The sequence below is a fragment of the Rhea pennata genome, chromosome 6 (genome assembly GCF_028389875.1).
Source record: "Rhea pennata isolate bPtePen1 chromosome 6, bPtePen1.pri, whole genome shotgun sequence".
Taxonomy (NCBI): domain Eukaryota; kingdom Metazoa; phylum Chordata; class Aves; order Rheiformes; family Rheidae; genus Rhea; species Rhea pennata.
Genome location: NC_084668.1, coordinates 35266233 through 35294219, shown reverse-complemented (window position 1 = coordinate 35294219; position 27987 = coordinate 35266233). Strand labels below are relative to the sequence as shown.

The window sequence follows — 27987 nt, the reverse complement described above, 5'->3', positions numbered from 1 at the left end:
CCATGACAGGATTAGAGTTGAAATGGTAATGTTTTGTTTTATGTACAGGTGTATGTTTGTACAGCAACTATTGCTGGCAGACATGATCCTACTGAAGAAAACTAGTACATATTTTTGTATTAAAAATATCTTCAAAAAATGTTTTAAGTTTTCCAGCAAAAGTAAACAAACAGTCAAACCCCTCCCAAAAAAACCACCCAAGTATTACCTGACCCTCTCCTGTTTGCTTTCATTTTTATGATAATTTGCAGCAAAGTTAAGATTTCCCCAAAATTTTTAGTTCTGAAAAATGTTCAGGTGTTACATTGTCACTTAAAGTGGTTAATCAAAAGAATCCTCTTGACATAACTTGAATTTGCTCTTTTTATGGTTTGCTAGTTCTCTATAGCCAAATCAGTTCCCTCTGACTTCTATTGATAACTCTAATATGCAAATTAGTATTAATTCGGCAACATTGCGCAATTAACACTTGATGCTTTGAGGAAATGAAATATTTCCACTGCCTGACTGGATGAATGCAACTACAAAATTCAGCTTTTTGGGGTAAGTACATTTAGTTGCTCATTCACAGTATCTTTCCCTGAGCATATGGCAATATTTGATTTTTGAAAAATACCTGAAGAAAAACTCCTTTGCAGAAGCACTTTGGGTGTTTGGCAATTTTCAGAAATAGCTTAAGTAGCAAAACGTGTAAATAAAATCTTGAAGTGGTTAGTAGTCTATCAACTTCAGAGGCGCTGAATTCGTGCTTAAGGTTAAGCGCTCATTCAAATGCTCAAGAGAGGGAGAAATGCTAAAGCAGGATGAGTGCAGATAGCACACAGTTTAGTGTACTCAGCACCCCGCCTTCCCCCTGCCACAGCTGACTGGAGTGCTCCGTCACTGGGTGGGAGACAGGCAAGGGCATTGTTGCAACAGATCTGCTCACTCTCGTGCTACTGTTGTTCGTTACCTAAACTGTATTAATGTATCTAAAAGCCCTGTTATGCCCAGCTTTGTACTAACACAAGAGACATAGTCTTCGCGCACAGTGCCTACAGCTATTGAGACCAGCAACAGACAGAGTATGGTAGGAGCTGCATGCCTCAGCCACGTGGGATCGGTAATGCTGCAGAACAGATGTTACCTGTCTTCATCTGTTCTCAAACTCAAGAGAATGTAAAATCAGAGAAACTATCTGAACAGGTACTTTTTGTCTTAGTTGCCCTTTCATAGGGTCTTTTGGGAAGAGGCTAGTGCTTTCACTCTGGATACGTTCCTGCCCTAACAACACGATTCTCTAGGATAGGGCTGCTGGCATCCTTCTTCCTCCCTACAGACAGCAACAGAGATGGTGAAATACCACTGCTAACTGAGCTGATGTTTATCTTAGGCAAATTCACAGTAGTGTTCTGCCTCAGCAAGTTTCTTAATTAAAAGACTGTAGCATTATTTGGCCTTTGAGGAAGTGGGGAGGGAAGGATTAGTATGTGGAGGAAGGACTGAGAAAACAACTTAGTCTCTAATATGAGATCACATTACAGAGAACAGTCAGAAACTGCTGCTCTAAAGGAGACAATCTGTGTTATTAATTGTGCTAAAATAAAAAAAGGAGATACAATTAAATGTAAACTTGCAATTAATAAACTTCCTAAAGGAATTCCTACCTCAGGCATTTTCTTCCCTCTGATGGGCTCAGAGCTCAATTCTATTTTATAGCTTAGGTCTTGTTTGTTTTTTTTCCAGGTCTCAACAATCTGTCAGGAAAATACAACTGGATGATGCTGGTGTTTTCTATTCATTCACTCACTATAAATTTGGGTCTTTGAGGTTGGCTGTGTTAAGAAAAAGGGCTTGAATATGGAATGTGGGTACGTTTGCTGTACATTCTCAAAGGAATAATTCAAAATGGGCCTGTGATCATAGACAAGGCATTGCCTCCTACCACTCTCCCCTGTGATCTTCATTGAAGATCTTGAGGAAAGAACTGGGGTTGTATTTGCAGCTACTGTGGTTTACTCAGTCTGAGTGTGACAGTATGTGCTCCAGGTGGGGACATCTTAAATGATCAAAGAGGCACAAGGCCAAAGGCATGGGGACATTGGACACAGAGGAGGCTCTGACTGTCTCCCACTAATTTGCTATGTGATCTTCCATTTTCTTCTTGCATTGCAAGTCAGAAACCAGTGGCAAAGGTGGCTGTTCAGGAAACTCTTTACATCCTTGGCCTTATTGTTTCCCTGTTTCCTTAATTCCTTGTGATAGAATAAAACTTCCTGCCTGAAGTTGCGCAAATCCACGTGGTCAACATTTCCATTTTTTAAAAGAGGCTGTAGTAATGCTTACCATCTTATTAAATCTTAACTTTAACGAGCACGGGAATCAAAATAAAAAAAAATGCATGGGTTTTCCTATCAATTAATTAGGCTTATGATCACAAATCATTGCAGCCCAGAAGCAGAAAGCATTAATATCACAATAATGAATATATCTGATAAAACAATAATTTACTGTGCACAATTTACGAGTATTTCTACCACACTTCCCTTGAAAATGACTCCAATTATTTCATATTACTTAAATCCAGAGCATCCCTCAGAACTGTTACGTTTGGAGGTATCTTGGACTATATTTTGGTTGGTGTTCCGTAAGAGAGAAAAAAAAAATAACTTTTTCCTCTCAACTCCTACAGAACTGTTTATGATACTTCGGTGGGGTAAATATAAGCCTGACACATGTGGACTCATCCAGAGAAAAGTTGCCAATGAAAACCCCTGGTACCTTTTTCTCTCTCAAACTACCTCATGCCTGACTGAAGCTGCTTCACTGAGAGCTGGACTGAGTAACAACAAAATAAAGGGCTCGGGATTTTGTTCCTTTCATCTTATAGGGAACTGGCAGCTAAACAGCTGCCTAACAGCATGAAAAACACTTCTTTGAGTCTTTTTCTCCTGCCATGAAGTAAGAGCTAAACACTAAGAGGTTCAGTGATACCTAACTGTAAGGATTTGTATTCTAGGCCTGTCCCATATTGCATCTGACCAAATCAGTATTTTTCAGTTGTTGCTGTTTATGACCAATTTTAATTCAGCTGCACTGACTCTGAAGGGTATTTAAAGATGCATCAGAAGCTGACGGGTATCTTCTCACTATCAATAGTTATGTTCCTTGGCCTGTTGTTTGAATCTCTTGGCACTGTCATATCACAAAAGCTACTAAGTTTCTATCTCACACTATATTCTCTTTAAGTCAGAATACAGATGTAGCCATGCTCTAGTGACCTCATCACTATGTGTTTTCTGGGGTCCTCATCCCTCAGTTACTTTCCTTATTTTTCACCCTCTTCACATGCCCTTTGTGAATTGCTTGCTAGCTTCCAGTTCCATACCATTATCTATTGTTTGTAATTCTTGGATATTCGCATATGCACAATCAAGGCTTCCTGTGACCAAAAACAGCAGAAATAACCAGGAATGTTCGTTATCATCACTACCACAGTGTAAGGTCTTTCAAGGAGGTGGCTGAGGGGCTACCAGAAGAAAACAGGTTTTCTAGCCATTTTAATTATGAGCCAGTCCATTTATCTCAGTGATTATAATTCATTCTAAAAAAATACAGAACCAGGAAACTCTAGGTGGAAAATTAGGTGTTTTGCTGAGCAGCTTTTCTTAAACACAACATTTTCATTGGCCTGTTCAATCACATCAGCCTAACCCTGAACGATTATACATGAAGGTAAGTTTTAGCATATATAATTTACCTGACTTTTCTCCCAAAGCTTCCAAAATATTTTGCTTTCACTCAAATTGAATTTTTTCTTAGTAGTCACAACAAATTCCTGTATAATTAGGAGTCTTCTCTCTCTTAGTAAGCTGCTATGTTCCAGTGACTTCAACTAAAACACTTAAAAGTATATAAATTGTTCTTGAACCCACATCCACATACTCATTCACCGTTTTTTGTATATCTCCTCTAGAACAGTGATACCAAGTACCTGGATCTGTAATTTCATTCTCTGAAGTGGTACTGAATCTTTATTTCTCAGACCTTTAAAACATTTTTGTGCACTATCAGAATAAAGGTCTTGCTTGTTGCTGTCATCAAAGATACAGCACAATTCCTGGGAAAGAATTCAAACCATGGTGTATCAACAGGTAAAAGACAGAGAACTGGGCAATCACTGCTAAGGAATCAGTATGTTCTATGTCATAGACTATGATTCTATGTTTGTCACTAGTGCATGTTGTCATTTAACAAATAATTAACAACCCAAAAAAGTACAACCTCTTGTAAGAACATCATTATCATTCACATACCCTGACTTCACCCATTATCTCAATCTTTAGAACTGCTATCATTAAATAATGCACATTTGATGATTCTCTCTATCATTGCATGTTATACCAATGCATCTCAGTGAAATCACTGAAGTAGCACTGTTGTAAGAAACATGCAGCCAACAGGAAGTGAAAAAAGGAAAGCAATGAGTACCCATTATTATTTTTTTTTATGAATGAGCAAAATTCCCTCTGAGGCCTTCACATATCCATTATCATAAGAAATAAAGCTAGGCTGTAATAGGGATGGATTGAAGCCATATCTGATGGTGCTTTTGTCTGGTATTTTCCTTTTCAAATCCCAGACTGCTTCTCTGCTGATACCTAATTGAAGCTTTGCAATTGACTTCAACAAGTGCAGTGTTAGCTAAAGCCAATCACCTACTTACAAACTTCCACACAGCTCATGTTTACTTACGTGCACGTATACGCCTGTATGTGAGTATATAGATTTCTAAAGTATTTTTAGTACTCTAAGTTTTAGAAAACACAATGCGAGCAATAAAGGGAAAAAAAACTTTTCTAATATTTTAGATGCTGCAAGTAACATTACATTCTTATTATAAATTCTGTACTTACATATACATTAAGCAATAATAGAAGAGCCCTTCTAAAGCAATCAAATTCCTTTATCTGTTCAGAGCATATTTTCCTTTAAATATGAATTCAATTGTTTGTAAAAATGTGAATATTTAAGTATTGAGAAGGCTGGCAGTTAAGAATTTATTCCTTCTATTCAGTCTACAAAACAATGACACGACAGATGCTACATCATTGAAACTAGCTGATTCAAGTTATCTCTTTTGCAAAAAACAGATGTTCTTGAAACACAAAGTATTATCAGTTTTAAAGCAGTGAGAAGAAAGTACAGGACAGGAAGATGTATAAGCCAGTGTAGAATTAGTGAAGACATGCTGAATTTTATCATCTGGCCCTACATCTTCTGCAAATGAGCTGGAGATCACTAGGATAAAGGGACACCCTTCTCTAACATCAGTTTACAGTCCCTAGCGAAGTCAGTAAAGGCAGAACTCTTATGTTATGCAACATTTGAGACACTTTAGAGTCTGACATAGCTTCAATTACCTTCAATATTTCTGTGAAGCTGTTTCCATCACTTCCAAACTGGCAAAGTTACTTGGTTGATGAGGTCAGAGAAGGATCTGCTAACATGTTCAGCTGTAGAGAAGAACTCCTGCTCCAAAGCAGACTCTTGAGCTGAAATGGGAAATAGATTTTAGGTCTCTCAGAGCATTTGGATTCCACAGGAGCCCTGAAAAACTCTTTATAAAACTCCAGTTTAAGATAGCTATATAGGAACAGCAGCCTCATCTGTCACTTTTCCTCATTTTTTCCTCATTAGCAAAAGAAAGGCATCCTGAGTGCTGAACAAAGCTCTGCTGTAGTAATACCACTGATTACAAAGGGATTTTGTACTGCTGGAAGTCTGTCTGGGATTAGAGTCAAAGCTACAGTGTCAGAGAGGTGGCAACAGAAAGACTTCTGGTGCCCCTACCAGTGTGAGTTTGTTCCTTAACTGACTATGGAGATTGACTTCCTGTTAAGAGCTCTGTTTTTATCCTGTTTCGAATTACTCAAGTATTAGAGACTAAACTTCACCTTACAGTACTGTGGTGCTGGAGTAATTCTACAATGGCAAAGGCAAGATTCTGACTTTCCTCTGAAGGTTATCTGATTATGAGCTGGGTATGGTATTAGGGAGTAAACTGGATGAAGGTCAGAAAACAGTATCTAGTTAACTTGGAGAATGTTCACCTGGTTGGGCTTGGAGAGACAATGCATCCTTCAATTTCATCACTATCTGCTGCAGTTCTACTTCCTCGCTGACTTCCTTCTCATGATGTGGTATCTGTACTGCTGTGGGAATAAGAGCTGTATTCCTCATGATTCCATTGAGGGAGTTTTCTGTCATTGTGGAGAGATGTATTTGATTCTTTTTTGCTTTCTTATACTGTCCCACAAAAGGTCCGTCACTCTGCAAGGACACTAGCTCCAGTGGATCTTCTGAGAACATAAAGTTCGCTTCAGCAATAGTCTCTGGTGCCTGTAAAACCTGCATTTTATTTGCTGAGTTGGGGGCATTCAAAGATTTCCAGTCTGCATGTTTTCTAGAAATAGGCTTTATTAGGGCAGGATTTAATTCATCCTTCATTCTTCTTTCCAGCAAGGCACACTCATTTCTTGGCATTGTATTTTGACACGGTAGAAATGATGAATGGTCTGATGACTGTAACATCACCTACAATAGACAGAAACTAGGTTGTGAAAATAGTTTATATTTTGGTTTGCTGCTAGTAGTAAAAAAGGTGGGGAAATAGTTTGGGGTAAGAATTATTGTTTTTTAAAAAATTTCTGGTGTACCAGATTATTCTTTTCACAAATATTTCCCTGCAATAAAATATTTCCCCTGTGTCTGAGTTTGGAGAAATCTATGTAACCATTTTTTTCCACATTTCTAATCTGGAGACATAATACTCTTTAATGCCACTGAAATGTGGGAATAATAATGTTCCAATATTAAATTTTCTGGAAATTTTTATAAAATAAATTTAACTAAGAAAAAAAAGTACATGCTCATTGTTCAGTGTGGCCCATATCAAACAAACATCTCATACATGTTAACATTTGAAATTCCAAAAGCAGATTTGTTGTCAGTATCACATTTATGCTTGGGATTTTCCAGACAGAGCTATGATGGTAAACACCATACGCTGCATGAATGCAAAGTGTGGCATAACTGGGATGCACCGAAGTGATTGTGCATGCACAGGACACTTATCTGCATTTGTGCAGCCAGTCTCACATGTTGTGGACAGGCCAGTGTCACAGCATACACACAGAATTGTATGACGTGCCAGGTCAGATTGGACTCCTTTGTGCATGTGATATATAGCTGACAAGTGTGCACTAGTGACTTGTCTAGTATTTCCATACATTTCATAATCCTTAAAAAACATTCTAAAAAGCAGCATGGCAGAAGAGGATTCACAAAAACATGACAGGTGGCAGATGTGTGTGCCTTCCATGTAAAATTGGGCCTTTCAGAATCTCAGAGAGACTTTAAATCAAAAAGATCTAATATAATTGGACATAAATAAAATACTTTCACATCCCTGTGCAAGACAGTAATTAGGAATGACAAAAGAGTATTTTGTGTATCCCATGCCAACACAGGATTCTTCTCTAAAGAAAAGACTGCAGTAAAGTATCTAACAATTCTGTTGGAAAACTTTTTCTCACTCTTATTGGAATCCCCTCTCATTCTTATCTTCATTGTTGTAGTATCTAAACATCCTAGACATTGACATGTGTGCTAAGTGCTGAATATATACAGAATGAAAAAAAAAATCCCTGCCATGGAGAGCCTATACAATAGGTCGATTAAGCAGACAAACAGAGAGTGCACTAAATAAAATTAAGATTACTAGTCAACAAGAAAAGGAACAGTTAATGCTTGCTAACTTCCCATAACAATGAAGATTCTTGGTACATTTATCACTATAACTTTACTTCTTGCTTCACTTGCTGTAGCTTCATTTGCAGGTTTTCATGGCTTGCTATCAGGCTTTGTAGCTTTGCTTCTATTTTGCAGCTTTTATCTTCCTGGCAGTTGTGAAGAAAGTGTACTTTGTCTTTTAATTTTTTGAATTGCTTCTTCATGTACCTGCCAGAGACACAGGAGGGTGGGGATTTTACTAGATCAAATAGCCCATTACACACACACACGTGCATACACACACACACACACACACACACACACACACTCAGAAAAGTGCAAATACTGTAGTACAAACTTTCTGCTCTCTGTCTGTTCAGGAAATAGCTCTAGGGTTAGAGACCAGTATTTCAGGAGCTGGTCTCCCTCCACAGAATTATCAAGAACAGGAGTGTTCCAGATGACGAAAGAAAAGAGCTGAGCAGAAGTGAGGTCAAGACTGACCCTTTCATCTTGTGTTTTTGCCATTTCCCACAAGGCAGCTGCAACAGGGACACATTAGGACAGACTCTCCATCTAGAAGCAAACTACCTTGGTAAACCCTAACCTGCAGGAGATTCCCACTGTCTTTCTCTGGGGAGTAAAGCAATAATGGCAGCCTCTCTCTCTCTCTGACTGAGTTCCTTCTTGCCCAAGGCATTCTGTGCAGCTTGTTTGACAATACAGATAGTTCCTGCATAGGCTACCATCCTTGAAAAGATACTGAGATTTTTACAAGGAGAAGTGCCACCCTCCCACACATACTAAAGGAAATTCAGAAATTGCCTATTCAGAGCAGAACATGACAAAATACCACCCATATCTCTGGTCTAAAGGCAGGATCTGACTAAGAAGTCAGGGTAGAAGTACAGTTTTGTCTTCCCCACTACTGAGGTGGAGACATAAAAAAGTAGGTTAAGGCTGCAGCAATAAATCAACTGTTGTGTATCACACAGCCAAGATAGTTATCTGCCTTGTTTAGTTACATCCAGAAGTTCAGCTGATTCTCTTTCTTTTGGGTATGCATTGGCTCACACAGGCAAAAGTCCCATTAGCTTCTGCGGAATTACACAAGATTTGGCTGAACGGACTGTATATCAAAACATTTGAAATTAAAACTAGTATTACAGTAGACCCTTACGACAGCATTTAATAGGCCTTTACTGTAAAGTGCTGACTACCTTCAACCATCTCAGAGATCAATTCTGTGAACAGGTACATAATTTCTGTAAGCTGGTCCACAAATAAGAACAAAGCTTGCCTTGAGTAATATGATTCATACACCCAGCTATATGACAAACTCTGGGTCAGGGACTAACGCAGTATTTCAGGAGCAGCTCTCAACTAGCTCTCAACTATTGCTAATTACACTGAAAGCTGAGGACGTTTGCCATCTCAGTATTTTCCCATGTGAGAACAGAGAGTGAGGTAAGGACACAGACTTACAATGGAACTGCAGATGCTTTGGTTTAGTCTTGGAGTGCCCTTCAGCACAACAACAATTGTACATTGATTTATTAGAATGAAACAAAACAAGAACAGGGGAACTTAACACACTGAAGGAAATAAAGAGAGCAGATTTAGGATCAAATTCTACACTCCGTTTTAACTCCATTGGTTTCAGTGGTCCGACACACGATTTTCATTTTCATTTTCAACTACAAAAATGAGGGAGGGGAAAGAGCAAGGCTGAAAGCAAAAGATGAGCAAGGTCACAGCAAAGTCTGCACCACCCTTTCCCCACCCAAAAAAAAGTAGTTTAGGAATGAATATTCAATCATGTCAAAGCTTAGAATACCCAAGGGGATTTCTGTGATAATTTGAATCATTAAATTTTTCCCAATAGTTACTGATGGAACCCGTTATTTGAATTGCAGCATATTTTTTAGAAAGACATCCTGTCTTGATTTAAGCACTGTAAGTAAATTATGAAGTTGATTTTGATTAACTTTTTATTCAGAGAAAATTGTGGAAAAATGTTTTCATATTTCTGTGTGAAAGAACTGATGAAAGCAAAATGAAATGTTTTGCTTTGACTGAAATTGTTTTTTCCAATTATCTTAATTTGCAATTTTTGTTGAGGTTTATCTTTTACCCCAAATTGATAGGAATTTTTTTTAATCTCAAAATCTCTAAAGTATGGAGAAATGATTTTTAGCAACCTTTAACTGGAACAGCACTGTCCATCAGCCTTCAGTCACTGTACTAATGCCTTTACCTACCTGGTCTCATCATGAATACTTTTGATAGATTCATGAATTTTTAACACATCTGACTCAGAAGAGGCTATTGCCTATAAGGAAAGAGAGAAAAATACCTGTTCATAATTTATCAGCAACCAAATTTCATTTTTTATGCAAATTTTGCTATAAGCAAGCTTGGAAATTTTGGGATATGGTCTTTTTTACAATTTTTACTAGTTAACTTCTTTCAGCCAATTGATTGCAATCAACTGATGAAAAAAATACATTTAATGGCCATTAGAATGAACTGGAAAATTTACTCCATGGGATATATTCTTTATCCTATGGCAAATTCGAAGTGTTTAAGGTTTTGTTCTGTTTTCAATCAGAACAAAAACTAATTTCCTGGAATTTCTGCAAAAGCAAGATTCCAATTTGGGAACAGTCTCTTCCAAGTCACACAACTGCTCTGGGACAGGGAGATGGACAGAGACAGACTGGATGAAGAAAGGAGAAGAGAAACTCCTGGTCTTTGGATGGGAGGAAGAGTCTCTGGGTCATACAGGGGACAGTAGTCTCAAAAGTCAGAGAGACAAATACCTTCCAGGTAAGCTGCTATAGAGGCATGGTGTAAGCTGAGCTCAAATCAGGGCTGCCAGGAAATTGTGAGACTAAGAGCTGGCTTCCCAGGGCATTCAAGCTTATGGATTCTCTGAAAAGCTACCTAGAGTTGCAATTCCGGTCTACATCTTTTTAAGCAAGATTGAAATCTGCATTATAACATGTTGGAAAGAAGTGTAAAGCAGCTCAAAAAAAATTCTCAGTCCAGAAAGAAACTGAAAAGACAGCAATGAGTGTGACAGAATCCCACAGCAGGGACGCAAAGTTCTGTCTCACTGTCTTCTGAAATGACAAATGCCAGACATCAAAATTACATTCTTTTGATTTAAATAATGTCTGTGCATAGGTGCTCCTGCAGATATGTACTGACTGGCACTATACCTTATGTGCAGCAAGTTCGAAAAGACAAGTCTTCCAAAGAGCAGCACAAGAGCAACAGCGAAAGGCCATCACACACAAGCTAGTTCTCACTTACTTAACCCATGGCTTCTGGAAAGAATAGGATGAGCGCACGACACAAACTGGTTTTAGGACAACTCAGTGTTTCCTATAGTCTGAGTATGTGCAGAGCGACCAACATCTCAGGTAAATACAGAAACTCAAAACAGTTATGTACTTATTTTTATTTACACTGTCCTTCCTGGTCCACTCTTTCTGTGCAGGGAACAGACTGGAACTAGACTGACAGAGAGATTTACACATGATCTAATTTTAGTTGGAGTGGACAGTGTTCTGTCTTCATCCTTAAAAGGGACCCATTCTGTCCTCTTGACATTGTCATGGTGATAGAAATGGCCTAAGTTTAATGAGGATCATAATGTCCTCCCTTGATGTTTGCTTGCAAAGGGAGGATGGGGTGGCATTTTGTTACTGTTGGAATGGAGAGAGGACTCCAGTGTTAGCTGGTCTTTAATATGCTACTCAAAGGTGAAAAAAAAAAAAAAGCAACAAAACAAATACATATGCTTCAGAGAGTAACAGAAGTCAAGCAGCTAGTCACTAACCTTGGAAAGGCACCACACTTCTACCAAATTTTCAGATTAGCATTTTTTTTCATAAATGAGAAAAATAACAGAAAGTTGAAGCTGTGCATTAAATTTCTTCTTCATTGGTATTCAGAAGACAATTAAATAGTTAACTTGGCAAGTCGTCTTCTCACAGTTTTAGTGCTGTTTATTAGAGCTTCACATTTGGCTCACCTGAACTGTTGTCTTGCCTTGCTCAGGTGTTTTGCTGTTACTCTCATTCTGCTGCATTATAGTTCTGTTTTCAGATATGACCTTGGGTGACTCCAGAACAGGTCTGTCCACTGGGAAAAGACAGTTTTCAGGGCCAGACAGTGGTAATGCACTGAGCTCTGCAGGAGGGCTGTAATAGCAACAGAGAATTAATGAGTAGAGAATGGATCAGGCCTTATGTGGTTTTAGTACCTAGAACAATCAAGATAAAATTAATGCAGACAGACAAGTATGCCATTGACTAAGCAAAAAGCATGATTTATCTATATCCACTGGCTGTTTTGGTTGAAAGAATGAAATTCCTCGGAACAAATTCTACTCTTTCAATAGCACTTCAGCAGCAAATTCTTCTTTTCTCCCATTAAGCATCAGTGCAATTTGCTGCTCCTTTTCAATTCCTTTAGCCAGTATTACGCAAAAGCTAAATATATTAGAAAAAAACAACTACAAAAAGATAGAGAAGAACTAGAAATCCTGCTGTTCAGGCCATTTTATGCAAGGAAAGGCTGAGAAAGCTATAAGCCACACAGTGACACCTCAAATGACAACCCCATGTTTTATCTCACTGACTGTTATCCAAGTTTCCAGTAAGCAAAAACCTACAGAGTTACAGAAAAACCTTGATTACTCACAGAAGGATTACATGATATTGAGAATTAAGAAAAGATTTTTGTTACTGAATATGACTGAGGAAAAAAGAACAATAAAAAATGTTTAGCATTTCACCAGGTTCTAAAGAACAAAAACTGAAATAGTATTTTCTGATAGAATCACTTTAACTATCCTCTATTGGACATACTGGCCATAAAATTTGGTTTCTATAGCAATAACTTTACCTATCCATGTAGCACAATCAACTTTTAGAAAGAGGATTTTTCTCCTCTTTCTCATGAGCATGAGAAGGATGAAATTAATTCCTTCGGAGAGGAGTGACTATTTTTTTCCCATTTTAATTTCACTGAAATCTCATATGGAGAACACATGTGGGATGAAACAGATCTGCTTGACCTCCATACAATTAATATGGAATTTCACCCTTCATAAATATGCAGTGCTTATCTTATACAATCACTCTCTTCAGTTTCTACACATAAATATTAACCAAAAGCTCAAAGCAAGAAAGGAGCAACTACAGAGAAAATCGTAACAACACTTCCATCAGTTCTTTATTAACCAGTATGGTCAGTGGAAATTCAGTAATGATCAGTAGAAATACAGTAATACATTTACACATTAACTAAAAGCAAGCAAACTAGAACTGATCTGAGGGAACTGGAATGGTGATGTAAGAGATCAGCTACTCACTGTTGTGAGTAATCCCATAGAATTGGCATTCAGAAGGGCTTAGGAGAATGACTAAGTATGGCATTATGGGCCATACGCAGTAAGTATTCACAAAGTTAATTTCCAATGATTTTGACAGAGAGGAGCTGTTAAAAAAACATGTAGTTGTTCAGGGACAGGTATTACGTATTTGCAACACTTGACCCTAGACTGAACATGATAAGAAATGGCATGGAGAAAGAGAGATGACATTAGGAAAGAGGAAAGGAACACACATTCATGTTATATTTTACAACACAATTGGCCATTTGGCTGCCAGCATGGTAATCATATTTAAGTTACAGAACACTGTGCAGTAACTTACTATTGATACTTTCACGTTTTATGCAAGAATCACAATATGGTGTCTGTCATAATAAAGTCATTTCTCAAAGGCACCATCAAGCAATACCTTACAGCCTACACATATTCTTCAGAGAGCAAAAATTCACTGGAAACAAACTCACAGAGGGTTTTTTTGAGTTGGGAAGTGCCTTTTCTCTGTTATCTCCACAGTCCTCCTTCTCTGAGCCTCCTTTCTTCTGCAGCGCTGTTGAGATAGGTTGTTCCTGACAGTGAGGAGAAAGAGCTTTGCATTTGCCTTTGCTGACATCTATTGGAATGATGGACAACCAAGAAAAGAGTGAATTTTCAAACAAGTCCTGCCCAGAAGCAGTAACAAACAAGTGGATACAACCCAAGGCAAAGGCCAGACAGGAGAAAGCAAAGATCCACCTGTCTGACAGCTGAAAAGGCTCATGGCTGCTGGGGGCTAAGTTGGACAACAGTACACAGACCTCTTCTGCCCCAGGAAATGGCTGGATTAGGTGCAGAACATGGGGGAGCCCTGACAGATTGAACAAGAAAACACAAAGCAAACATGCAGCAGACATCCTCATAATTTCTCAGCATGGTAATAACACTACCACAAGGTGTCAGCACAGTAAAAAAAAAGCAGTGTCGACATTTCAAATACCATCCCTACTCAGCTGCCCACTCCTTGTTAAAGAAAATGTAAAGACTTACCTAGCCAAGCACCTACTTATAGTGGAAGGTATTAGAAAACTGGTTTACTATCAATTCTTTTGTCTTGCACAAAGGATGTAGAAATTCTTTTTAGCTTTGGTATAGATTTTGCCATTGCAAGTACAGCTTACATGGTTAGTGTCTCAGTAGGACTTCACAAAGGCAGCCTGAGTTTAGTTGCAGTATTGCAGCAACAATGTACCAAAGCTCAAGGTCAAACAGTACAGAAGGGGGAGGGCATTTTATTTTAAAAGAAGACTAATTTCATTCACTCACAATATCTCATTCACAAGTACTAACGTAGAAGTGTCCAGCTGGTTTCTCCAGCATTCACGCACTAAGCTGTGACACACATGGTCTGGCTAGGATCACTGGCAGTGACATGGAAGACAAGAGATGCCTTAATCCTCTTGGGTTTTTCTTAATTTGGTCACCACATGCTGGTTTTTGGATGTGCCTTTAGCTCCTTTAGCAGTTGACAGTGACTAATTTTTTGTCTCTCTATCCAGGCCCTGTTCTGTAAATCATTAGGATTTACTCACTGTCTTCTGTCTCCTTGTCCAGGTGTCTTATGGGGCAAGACTACAGGTCTCGCTTTTTACCTTCCTATCATCATTTATCTCTTTTTAGCTTTAGATGGCAGTTTGTCCTTTGTTTCAGGTTGCCTTTTGTTTTTCTGATCTGGGTGTCCTGAGAAGTTGTGTGTGGAAGTACGGTGATCTTACTGACCAGCTGATTCAGGCTGCATCACTGCCTGCCTTTTTACTAACGATCCTGCCATTCCTTCCGGTGCTTCTACATCCATGCATTCCCTTTCATTCTCCATTCACACTGATTTTCATGTTTCTATTACAAATCTCTACATGAGGACACCCATTGCCTTTTGTTCTTCTACTTTTTCGGAGCTGGAGTATGAGAAAGGATATTTGGAGGAATTAATGTCTCTCTTATTTTTAATGCAAATAATATTGACCATCCAGATATAGTTTCCCATAGTATTAGCAATATGGTTTGGTTTTCAGAAAGAGAGCAATGAAGTATGTGAGTACCCTCAGACAAAAGATGATTGTATCTAACTAACTAACTAGTCTAATTAACATTCTTCAGTTTCAGTTCAGATACTGATTATACGATTATCTTTCATGTTCTAGTGCATGGTTCCAGGAAGGATGCCATAGAGCACAGGAAAACCTGTATGGATTTGGGGCAGGTTTAGCTCAGTCGGTTAGAGCATGGTGCTGCTAATGCCAAGGTTGCGGTTCAATCCCCATATGGGCTATGCTGAGGGTTGACCAGATGATCTCCAGAGGTCCCTTCCAACCTTACCATTCTATGATTCTAAGGATGCGCTTCAGCTCATTCAGTGAAAACGAAGATGATGATGTTACATAGGTCCACAAAAAAAAGCTGTTTGCTGGTGATACAAGATCTGAAATCTCCTGCTCAAAGGAGGGGACAATCTTCCAAATATAGATTTCCAGTGTTGATCTGCATGACTAGTGTAAAGAAAGCACAAGTTGCTCTTGTAATGGAGCCCGAGTAGGTTAGCTTAGTGGGCGCCCATGCTGGCTCTTCATACAGGGTTCCTAACTGACAGAGTCAGATGGGTATGGAAGGTTTACAGTAAGGTTGAAAAGTCTGGAAAAAAAAAAAGGTTTCATGCAGAAAACAGTGCAACTTTAGGCTGAATTAATTTCTGAATGAGGACATGTTGGGACTGGGAGGGAGGAGCACTGAGACACCCCCAGGGATCTTCTCAAAGGTTTAAGGATAATCTACCAATTGCAAACTTGCTACACAGCTCCCTGGGGAGAGGATGGGATTTTCTCTATTTCATGGCTCTATTCAGTTATTTCAGAATAAAACATCCGTTCTAAACTTAGATGCTCTTTTTTTCCCTTACCCTGATTAACTGTTCCCAGATGAATAATTCCAATGTTTCATGGACATGATGGCTGATATAAACATAATTTCATAATCAATATAGCTCATGAGCCTATTGCCTAATTGCCCACACAACAAATCTGAACAGGGAAACAAATCGGCACAATGGGACTGTACCTGCACACAGTGTTCCACAACAGGATGTGACCTCTTATGTGGTTTGCTGAGACAACCAGTGAAAAAGCAGTCTTGGCAAAGGTCAAAATTCAGGCACTTAAGACAGCGATACCTGTGAAGGAAAACAGAAGGACCAAGTTACTTTTCCACTACTGAGAAGCTGGTGCAAGTGAGCTGTATTACGGGAATTCCAGTAATCTCTGGAACGCAGAGATGCACCTTTGTTAGAATAATCACTTTTCCCAGTATTCCCTCAATGTAAAGAGTTATTTTGTCCTAGTGACAATGGACTAATCCCCAGAACTCACTCATGATTTTTAAATTATTTCTTTGCTGCACTGAAATTTGGTCCAATGAAGAAACAGTTGTTTTAGTACCATTTTTAAGAATGCAGTTACATCTTTGTATCTTTCTTATATACCAACTTACCTCTATTTGCTACTGACATGGAACCGTAATATCACTACATTACTGATGTAGGATTTGCAACTTTGCAAAAAAATAAAATCCAGGTTTGCTATATTTGTTAATATAGCAGTAAAATATTACGTCCTGTGTATTCTGGTCCGTGGGTAATAGATAGCATTTACTTATGTGGAAAAGTTGGTAAGGTGGATAACTGAACTAACCGGTTATTATGCCTGATGATGGGACAAAGCACTAAGATACGAGATACACAAAGTTAATTCTTGGTTCTATCACTGAACTGTCAGCTGACTTTCAGTGAGTCTCCATAATCATGACCATGATAGTGAATTAAAAAGAAACAGGATGCAGGCTTAAGCATCAGCCTGTGGCGGTCCTCTTTTTCTCTGTTTGACTGGTTTAATTAGATTATTCCCATGTCCGTTGCTTAATATATCAGTTAAGGCCTATAGTACATGCAGATAACGGTGAGAACTATTTATGTGTATTTTACAGACTATAGTAATTACTGACACTCCTGAGTCCTGTAATGGGGAAATTCTTGCAAACTCTACATCTAACCTGGTGAGAAACCATTTTTGTGGCAGATAATCTGTAGCATGTAGGGAGCCACAGGAGAAGCGCAGGCTTTGATCTCAGCCAAGATAGGAATTTTTCTTCAACAATTCCGGAATTCAGAACCTGTAAAGAACATCCATCTCAATTTCAGGCATTTGTTTGAAAAGAGTTGGTGCCTCATCCAGAACTCCTAACAAAAACTATGCTAGCAGACCCCAATGTAGTACCACAGATTTTTGACTTCCAAAAGTTTTGGAATTAATGTCTCCGGTAGTATCTTACTGAGCATCATTTTTATAGGTATCAGTTCTCCTACACTGTAGGACTGACAAACAGTCCTGCCCCTTAGAAGTGGATAATGATGAATGTTAATATTCTGATATACTTGCATTTTTAATCAATCAGCAACATTCAAAGTCACTTCTAAGACATCTGAGCTTTACTCACTCCATGGAAACAACTGTGAGTAGCAATTTCCACACAAGACAGAGCACAGCTTTCTCCAACAACGGCTGGGATCTGCAGCAAGAAGAAAGTCTCAGAAACACTTCAATAGAATACAGATGTTCCCATCATGCTCTGTGGAAAGGTTGACAGCATACAGATGGTGAAGGATCTACAGAAAAGCCATTTTACATAACGTACTGAAGAAAACCTGTGCAAACCCATACCATCAGTGTGCAATTTCATTCTTTTATATGTGTCAGAATGATTTGCTTCCAGCTCACTTATTGTAATAAATCAACATAGTATGTTGTCATACCAGAATACTGAACAACAGTGGGATTGAGTGTCAGGGGTCATTTTTCAGACCCTGTTTTCAGCACCAGGTCAGCTGGAAATAGCAGTATGCTAAGGCATTATCCTGCAAGTGCAAGCAGGTCTACTATGCTAGTAAATGCAGACACGTGAAGTTTGGAGTTGCTTTAGTGACAGCTGCATGCAACTGTTACCAAGATCTGTAAGCTCAGGCAAAATGAAGGCACAGAGGTGCTGATGCCTGTGGTTATTTTGACTGAGAAAAGCTACAGAAATTGATCCTTTTACCTAGAGCACATGTTTAGCTCTGCGTGCTAGGTCCCTGAGTCCACATAGAGTCTTACTGACTTCAGTCCCATAATTCAGTCAAACATAGAATGTAGCAACCTGTTGCTACAAATGTACAGCAACCTGTACATTATTCTCCTAGATTAGGATCCTCCCTCTGAGACCTGTTGTCTACGAGCACCGCAGTAGCATTACCTGATTCAAGTCTGTTAGTAGGCTTCTCGGGGCACTACGGGTTATCAAGGCCTTCTTTCCATCATGGAGAGCATAAAACTGAAAGAAAGCTGAAAACAATCAGAGGAAAGAAAATGGAATGCTAGCAGAGCCTGAAGAATCTTCTTCCTACTTATTCTCAAACTATCCGCATGATGATTGCTGCCTACCAAATAAGCCTCTCTTAAGAAAGTTATCCTATAGTTGTGCATTTAACAAGCATCCAGTGACTGCTGTGACAATTCTTTCTTCCTATAGGCAAGGGAAAAAGGAGGAAAGCAAGGAAGTGCTGGCAGTTCCTTATCCCTGGCAGTTAACACAGGTAAGGATGAAGGAGGCACCAAGCTCATTTTCACGGCTATAAGAAACAGTGGTTCTGCTACCATATTTAAATTGTGAGTCCTTAATTCCAGGTGATTTGGAAGGAAATACACAGTGTGCAATGGGACAATACGAGGCCAATATGCCACTCGTTTCCATTTGTTCTCCATTTTAAGGGTTTAAATCACGCAGAAATTTTTGTGCTGCTGTCCATTTGATTGTGTGACCTTTATCTGTTACATTTAGTTCTTTAAGCACCTTAAGTAGAAGGGCTCTGAAAGTTTATTGGATCAAATATACAAAGTTGTTTCCTGTTCTAGTGGAGTTTAAAATTTGGGTTTTCTATCCTTTTCTGCTAGGCAAACAGAACTTGGCCTTCATTTTGAAGCTCTACTTAGCTTAAATTGTACTATGACTTGTTCTAAGACATTGTCTATGCAAAGACTGCTATGGACATTTATAAAACAGTATGCTTTTGCATCACCTTTACCAACAATAAAGCTACAATGGCAGTATTTTTGCATGCCAGAATGGTATTCTCTTTTAATGTTGAAATATTACAATGGAGATTTTTTTCAACATTCAGCATTTTAGGCAGTGTATAAAATTGTATCTTTCCCACCTCTGTATTTCGCAAGTAGACTGTCTCCTGAAAGGGCAATTACGGCAGCTGCAGCAGACCTAGTTTTAATGTAACCTGTTCCACATCTAGGAAAATAAAATAAGTTAAATTACATTCACCAAGAATGTGAAAACTGAAACTTCAAAAGAAAAAGATATTGTTATGTTGGAAGACATCTTCAAAATTCACATCCTTTTGTATGTATATAGCTGGTGCAGCCTTTCAGTGATGTTGACTTTTATGTCTAGGACCCTTTGTCACTGAACACAATTTCAGTATTAATTGGTCAAGATATCATGCAATAATAAAACCAGACCAGAGTATCTCCTTAAAACAGCTAACATTCCAAGCTTTAAAATTTAGCTTTAAAATTTATAATACATGTCCTAAAGAATGTCCTGCTTTTTTTTTTTTTTTTTTTTTTTTTTTTTTTTTTTTGGAAAGCCTTTCCACATATGGAAGAGAAAGCAGAGTTACAAGCTAGTGTATGTATTTATAAACAGAAAGTTTCACTGGGGTCCTAGGTCTGCTCTGAACTCCTCTTGGGCTGAGTCCCCTTAATTTCATTGCAACTCAGTGTAGCCATAAAGAGGAACATTCAGGAGCGGAACTTCAGTTTTAACTGCTAAGAAATGCAAATCAAAGAACCTAGTTTAATTTAGAACATGTGTTTGCAACACACGCTTTGTCCGAAGACAAAAGCAGATTTGAATTGGAAGCCATAACCCATGAAATTTGGAGTATTATTTTTAAGATACTACATTTGCAAGGCAGGATTGTACTTTAAAATATGATTACATAAAATTGTCTTCAAGAGTCTCTAGATACACTTCATTGATACAGAGCACACTGCAGAAAGCTGTCAATATAGACTTACAGGCTACAGGGATTTGTTTGTCAAAAATATATATATTTTGAATATATATATTTAGTCCATTTTCTCTCCAGAACTTTTTTAGAAAAATTTTGTCTTATTCTGTATACTTAAATGTTGTACTACTAAAAATAAAGCTAAATAAGACTAAAATCTTGCTGAAAAGAAAAGGAATATACACAGCATATTCATCAGATACACACAGCATATTCATCAGACATTGCTATTTAAGGGAACATACAAAAATCAAACTTGTGACAGTTACTCTCAAATCTCATATAGTATATAATCAAAAACTCTTATATGATTTCTGTAGGCACAGAAGTAAACTACCATATGAACATAAAGAAACCCTTATGTGTTCTTGATATGAAAAATTTTCCATGATTGATAGTAGAGAACAGTACTTCAGTGAAAAAACACAATCAGAAGAAAATTAGAAGATTTTTCTATCCTGTATATATAGCAAGAAATCTGTGGAAAAAAATAAAAAGAAATTACAGTAAGAAGGAAATGACAGGCTGTTTTAGGAAAACAATAACAACAAAGACCAAGATAATCCTGTTAAGAAGATTCTCCTAAATAGTTTCCTTGTGGTGGTGTTCAGAGCATACAGATTATTAAATACTCTTCATATTTCTAGCTGTTTCAAAATTTACCACTTTGTACCTTGCCTTAATTGATTTTTGTAAGTACAAAAAATTCATAATGAGGGATTTTAAGCAGTAGTGATCATATTATTAATTAACAGTAATTCAAGAAAAAGTCCTGTGGACTACTTAAATCTCACTCACATTCTTATTAAAAGGCTTTGCTCTGATGCAGAAGGGAATGATTTCATCTGTGGTGAATAAATTCAACAGTGAACTTAGTCTTTTCCTTTCCAATCTGATCTATTCTTAAAACAATTCTGCCTTTGGTGAATTAATTCACTATTCACAAACAGTATGTGAGAAAAACACAGTTTGCAAGCTGCTTCCTTATTATTGCTAATTGCTATTTGCTATTCACAGGGGCTAGCTGACCAGCTTAGTCATGAGACAGTGTTTTTGTTTCATAATTGATTCATAAACTCTTCAGGCTGAAGAATAAGAAATAGTAAAAAGTGACTGGGATTTTGTTGACCTACAGATGGATACTCTCATTCAAAGGCAAATATAGATTTTCATGAGTATAACAAAATATCTTGGCAATCAAAAGAAGAGCCACTCTGTATGAAGTCATTCACGGAAAAAATTAATATATGCTGGTTAGTATAGGTCTGGACTTTCAGATAATTTTGGAAACATTACACTGTTAGTAAAGCTCTGTACCTCATCTTCCCATGGCTGAACTACTCCCAGTATGAGTAATTTTTAGCAAAATACCTGCAACCTGTGATTGTTATAGAAATGGCATAAAAACAGTAGAAATTGAATTGCTCTAGGTACCGGATTGTACTAGGTGCTGGATTTCCTCATGTGAATCCTCTCACCTGTCATACATGGCAGCTAGAAGGATCAGCGTGAACTCAGCAGCTCTTGGATCTACCTGGCCTGGTTTTTCTAATCTCACCCTTTGGAATAGCTCCTTCAGCATCTCAGAGAGCTGCCACACATTCAGAGAAATCAGCTTTTTCCTATAGCTCTGCTTACTTGGCAAGGTGTGCTGAATCAAGTATCAACCAGATCCACTGTCAGAAAATAAAGGGAGAAATGAATGAGGATCCCTGCCTTCTCATGATTGGAAGCTGGACTTTTTAAATTAAAAGTGCCTAGTTAAAACAAATCTGCAAAATGAAGTCTAAAATAGTATGTAACATAAAAAGGAAATAAATTGGGAAAGATCTTGGTGAGTTTATGGATTTAGCTGAATTTGTGAGGCTAGAAAGATGGAAAATCTCAACTAAGATTCCCTAGATGTGATTTAAAGATAGTGAGGAAGGGAAGGACAATAGATTAACTGCATCCAAATTATACTTTTTTAGTAAGGTGGAGTAAAGATTTTTTTAAGAGGACTTTTCAAGTTAGATCTTTTTGTATAGAGATATAATACAAAACTATGATGTACCATTGACATTTCAAAATAAAGCTCACCTGGGATAAAGGAGTCAACTTGTGCTTAGATGTAGGCTTTCTTTTCATGCAAAAAGAGAAGGGAGGTGCTTTGGCCATAAAAGGGGCAAACAGGCTTATTATAAAATGTGCAAACTTACAGCTAATACAGGGAAGAGATGAATGATATTGACTATATCCTAGTATCATGGGGGACTTTTCAAAGGACTCATCCAGTACAACAGATACATGATCAATTAGAAGTAACATTAGAAGAGAAAAACTGGCATATATGCAGGTATTCATTTTTCACCACCACCAATATGATACAGCTGCTAAAGAAGCAGAGGAGAATCTAGAATTCTATGTAACATCTTTCCAGTAGAGATAAGAAAGTATCAGTGCAAGACATGGTTGATACTGCATCTGGAATCCTGCACGCAACTCTGCGCACAAGTGTTCAAGGAGGAGTAACTGTAGATGCTACAAAAACTAAGAAGGGACATGCAAGACTCTGCAACAGAGCTAATGGAAAAAACAGAGCCTGTGAGAGTTGCCACTTCCATACTGTGACACATAGCACCAGGCAGATTTACGAAATCAGATTAAATAATAGTCACATAATAGCGTGTCCAAACTAATAAACATGGCCAAGGCCAACAATTTAGTCATCTCTTCTATGCTACCCTGAAGAGCTCACTTGCAATGGTGATGCATTTTCAGCAACAGAGTGCTTCAAGTGGAAAATTCAAGGTGATTTCCATGCAATTTAGCTCAAGATGGAATTTACACACAGTAATTGTACAGCAAGCTAAGCGTCCAGGACTTTGTTCCATAACTCTACCTGCACAGAATTCTCATTCACTTCAGAGCCAAGGGGAGTAAGTGCTACCCAGAGGATTTCTGGTCTATTGTATTTTATTTTGTTTTCGTTAATATTTATAGCATTAATAATGTCTATCCTATGCATTTTTGATGCCCAGGTCTATATTCAATAAATCAATCTCAAAGAAACCATGAGATTTTGACATTAAATGAGAAGAACAACATACAGATACAGTTTCATAATTGCTGGTGATATCTATGTAGCACTGCTGCTGATTATAAAAGTAATTCAAATCCCCTACGCCTTTAGAATTTTTTATGTATTTCTACTGACATTCAAAAGGGGAAAATATTTGTATATGAAGTACTATCTGACTCTTAAATGTTTGCAATATACTCTAAGATTCTCAGGTGTAAAATGAGAGAGCAGAACTCATCAAAACTGACGGTGACAGCAGCACAGCCTTTTTACAGGTTCTTTTCCTTGATAAAACGCAGTACTCTTATCTACTAACACTGGCACAGACTTTGTACTGAGCATAGTTTTAGGGCTGTTCTATAGATGGAGCTCTGAACATCATTGAAAGCCTCTGTAACAGAAAATAAACACGCATTACAATAGAATGGTTCTTTCAAATAAAAAAATGAAATCTCATTGTTTAACCAAAACCTGAAATACTCAAATTTGATCTTGATCAAACTCCACAATACTTTGTAAAAAAATTTTGATTAAAAGGAAAACACTTTTTTTCTCCTCCTCACCCCCCACAGTTCTGGTGGGAAAATGGTCTTCTTACAACCAGTCACACTGTGAATCACAAAAATAATATTTCTCAATAAGCAGCACATCTGCTTCTTAGGGAATCAACTGTATTCATGGAGCAGAAAAAAGGATATCCACTATACATACTTTTAGCCAAGGTCACAATTAAATAATATTTCTTGAAGCAAAACACTCTTGATCAGAATAGAGATGCTCTTATACAATGGACAGTTTGTCAGCCTGCACAGCAGAGTTATTGTTTTGGAAGCATATTGTTTCAAATATTAAACAAATTTTCTGTCAGAATCAACCTCTGGGGCTTACTCAGAAGATAAGCAATTTAACGAGCAATTGGCTTTTGACATTTCTGCTTAGTAATCCTACGCCAACAGTAATCCTATTTCATGAGCCAAGGTGAGAATGACTGAATCCCATGCCCTTACATGACTTCAGCTCATTCCTTTCACATCACTAAATTATGTGTTTATTTTGAGTGTGATGTAAGTACAGGCTTCAGAACTTGACCTATACCTAATGCTTTACACACATACATAGAACTTCATAATAAGAGGCTTGATCACAATAGCTTTAAAACTAGCATGGGATTTATCACTTATCCTCCCGTCCTCAGGGGCTCTCTATCCCTGTAGTTCAAAGAGGAAGAGTTACTCATAGTTGATGAAGGACAAAGATAAAGAGCAAATATGCATAATTTAGTAGCAGTAACGCACAAAACTCTCCACTCGTTTACTTTGGAAATGGGCCAATCTATGTGCAATGGTTCCCCATAAATGTACTAGACTAATGTTAACAGTTAGCAAATTATGAGCTCTGCTGGTTCCCAGATGCTGCGTAGGATATAGGAGTAAGTCTGTATCTGCTACACCATCTGTCTAGTGTTGCACTTGTCAGATCATGTTTTGTGATATTATTTGGAGATGTATGTCATGAAACGCGAAAAATGAATTTTGCCTTCCATATAGTATCATCAGTCCTCTTTCTTCAGTGCCTTGAACAAAAGATATTTTGAAGGTAATGAAAAGATTCTCATCATTTTCAACAGGCTATGGATTAAGTCCCAAAAGTTAATTTTCTTTCTCTAAGAAGGAATGCGAATGTTAGAAGTACACAGATGATCCAACTCAAACACTTTTCATGGGCAAGATCACCTTCTAAGCAGAGGAAATCTGTTTTAATATGTATCTGCTTGTCATTTGGTTTTACTACATCTTTTATTTTAGTCTGTCCTTATAGACAATCTGTGGTCTCAAAGTAGGACACTCTGTGTCTGTCAAGCAATAATTCCAGCATTAACCTGCAAAACTACATAGGTAAAAAGCACACAAAGAAAAAAAAAGCCCAAATTAAAAACAAAAATACTTTAGGATTATTATTTATGAGAGGATATTTGAGGCCACACAACAACTAAAACCTTTCTTTTCTGATAGGGATGAAGATTGCCCCTTGGACAGAACACCAGCACATAACCACTTTGCAGCAAAACAAATTTCACTTTAAGACTCATAAATGTCCTTTGTTCAGAAGCTGACAAAGGAGTTCTTACATGTGTAGAAGAGAGCACCATTTCCTGAAATCTTCCAGCTGGCCACCTGCTTGTTCTGCATTTTGTGCTATTTGTTACATAGCAGATGAAGTTTCCCCTCAGATTTAACAATCAAAAAGAGAGCGTACAGCCGTCCTGTATACCTATGCTAAAAAAAAAGAAAAAAAAATCAAATATTATAAGTCAGTGGACATGGCCCTTGCATGCATGGCCATTCCATGAGCCAAGGTGAGAATGGCAAGGAAGATGCCAAGACAGACAAAAAAATACAGGTAGCACTGTAAGGCTAAAACAGCACAGCTATGTAATTTGGCATTTATATGGCATTTATGACTTCATTACAACTCATTAGTTTGTGTACAAACAGACACACAAATGCCTCTTGAGAAAAGTCAGAGAAAACTGATAAAAAATCCTTACCCTGCAGGTCTGGATCCATCTGAAATGGACAGATGGTATTAGGCATTCTATAATGAAACAAACCAAAGTGTAAAACCACAGCTTCTAGACAGCATTCAAATAAAACCTTTTTAATCTGAACAATTTACTGGATGCATTTCAAAGATTAAATTAAACAGAAATTACATAGAACAACATAATAGCTTTGCTGCCATGTGCAGAGAAACTTGAGAAAACTGCTTGCAAAGTATCTGGTAGCCCTTTCTATGCAGGATAAAGTAGAAGTAACTCTAGTAGCTGTAAAATTGTTTAAGGGGGAAATCAGACCCAGACAACTTGACGCATAGCAAATGGTATTGTTCACTACTCATTATGTACATACAGGATTAGCACACATTCCATAGTGTATAATTCTAGGAGACAGAGAACATACCTTTCTAACAGCCTCTTTCCAACTGTCATTGGTTGCAATCGCTTGCAACTCTATTTTTAAAAATTTTGAAGTAAGGTTTTCAGCTGAGCTAAGATTACCTCTTTTTGAGCTAAGAATGAAGGTGAAAAGGAAGCAAAACCATGAACTCAACTCTTCACACACAAAGCAGAGGTCATTGTATCAATGATAATAATGAAAACGTAAGTCTTGCCTCAAGATTTACATGTCATTTATCTGGTAAATTACATTATCTTTTTAAACATAAAAGCATAAATATAAATTCAGTATAGTAGCTATATTTCATTTAATGTTAAAGTGGAAAAAACCCTAGGTATAACAGATCTTCTAAGTTACATGATGCTCCAATGACCATATATATGGCTTAGAGTGGAAAAAAATGGAAGTTTGGTAGAACAAATAAATGTTAAATAGTTGGAAACTATCTAAAACATAAATGATAAATTTTATATTAAAGTCCAGCTTATCTGAATTTCAATTTTGTTATATTTTCCAGTCAGAATGATTGATCATTTATCATGAACATGACAGCACACTGGCCAATTATGATCCACAAATATTCAATGTTCTATAATTATTGAGTCTCTCACAGATGTGTTGCTCACCATTTTAAGCGGTAAAAGCTGCAATTTTGAGTTTCAGTCTCTTAATAACCTAGAAATATTTAAAATAATTTGCTACTTTGTTATAGACTACAATGCCACAATTCTTATTGAAGTCTTTCTCTGAAAGTAAAACCACTGTGCTGCTTCCTCACTATTCTGTTTACTTCCTTACTAAAATTTAGAGCTCACATCCAACTTTGGGTTCTGCAAGACTGCAGTTTTGCCTAACATTTACACGTGCATGCTTTTACAATTATTCCTAAAGCGAGTGCAACAGTATATGACTCTGCACAACTTGAGAAAAAAATCAATGCAGTGAAATCAATGAAATCAGAAGATTCTAAACAGTGAATTAAATCTAAGTGTTTAGTAAAAGCCACAGGTAGCAACCCAAAGCTGATATATTTGCTATTTACAAACACACAACTTATTATGTGAATCATCTTTTTTTCTTCTTTTTTCTCCATCAAATGTACACAAAACAAAGTAAGAGGGTGAATATAAAAATATGCAAGTTAAATTCACTTAAATTAGAATTCAAATTCGCTCACTCAAATAAGAACAGATCCACTGACTTCACTGAGTTATACAGCATTCATAATCTGTTAGCACTAGTACTATGGTGTTCACAATTTCAATGTTAAGTATGTGCTTACATGTTTTACTGAACTGGTTGTCACTGTGCAAGGTCATCACACCAGATGTGTTATATACTCAAGAAACCTGTCTCCAGAAAGTTATGAAAAACATTATTATATGTGCAGTCTAAATATTTATATATAAAATCCTATGGAGAGTATGGATCTTGACTGTAGCAAAAGCACTTGGGTGAAATGAGCAGGATATACTCCAGTGTAGCACATTTCCTCTATAACAGAATATGAATGTGGAAGCAGCATCTGTCTACCGAAGTATCACATCTGAATTAACATTGCTCAGCGATGCACTATTTGAGTTCCAGTGTGTCATATGCCCCTTACCACTACTAAAAAGGCTTCCACAAAGCAAAAAATAATTATAAA

General features: G+C 37.5%; 1 protein-coding gene across 1 annotated transcript; it reads right to left on the bottom strand.

Moving 5' to 3' along the window:
* Positions 1-5430: 5430 nt before the first annotated feature.
* DYTN (dystrotelin) lies at positions 5431-26003 on the bottom strand. Its single transcript, XM_062578896.1, is given in 16 exon segments — positions 5431-5534; positions 6093-6576; position 7578; positions 7843-8001; positions 10035-10105; positions 11816-11984; positions 13645-13790; positions 16265-16376; positions 17184-17371; positions 17696-17767; positions 18491-18579; positions 19452-19537; positions 21800-21983; positions 21986-21997; positions 23699-23773; positions 25931-26003. Coding segments are annotated over 16 exon segments (1998 nt in total). The 5' UTR covers positions 25977-26003.
* Between the last annotated feature and the right edge of the window lie 1984 nt (positions 26004-27987).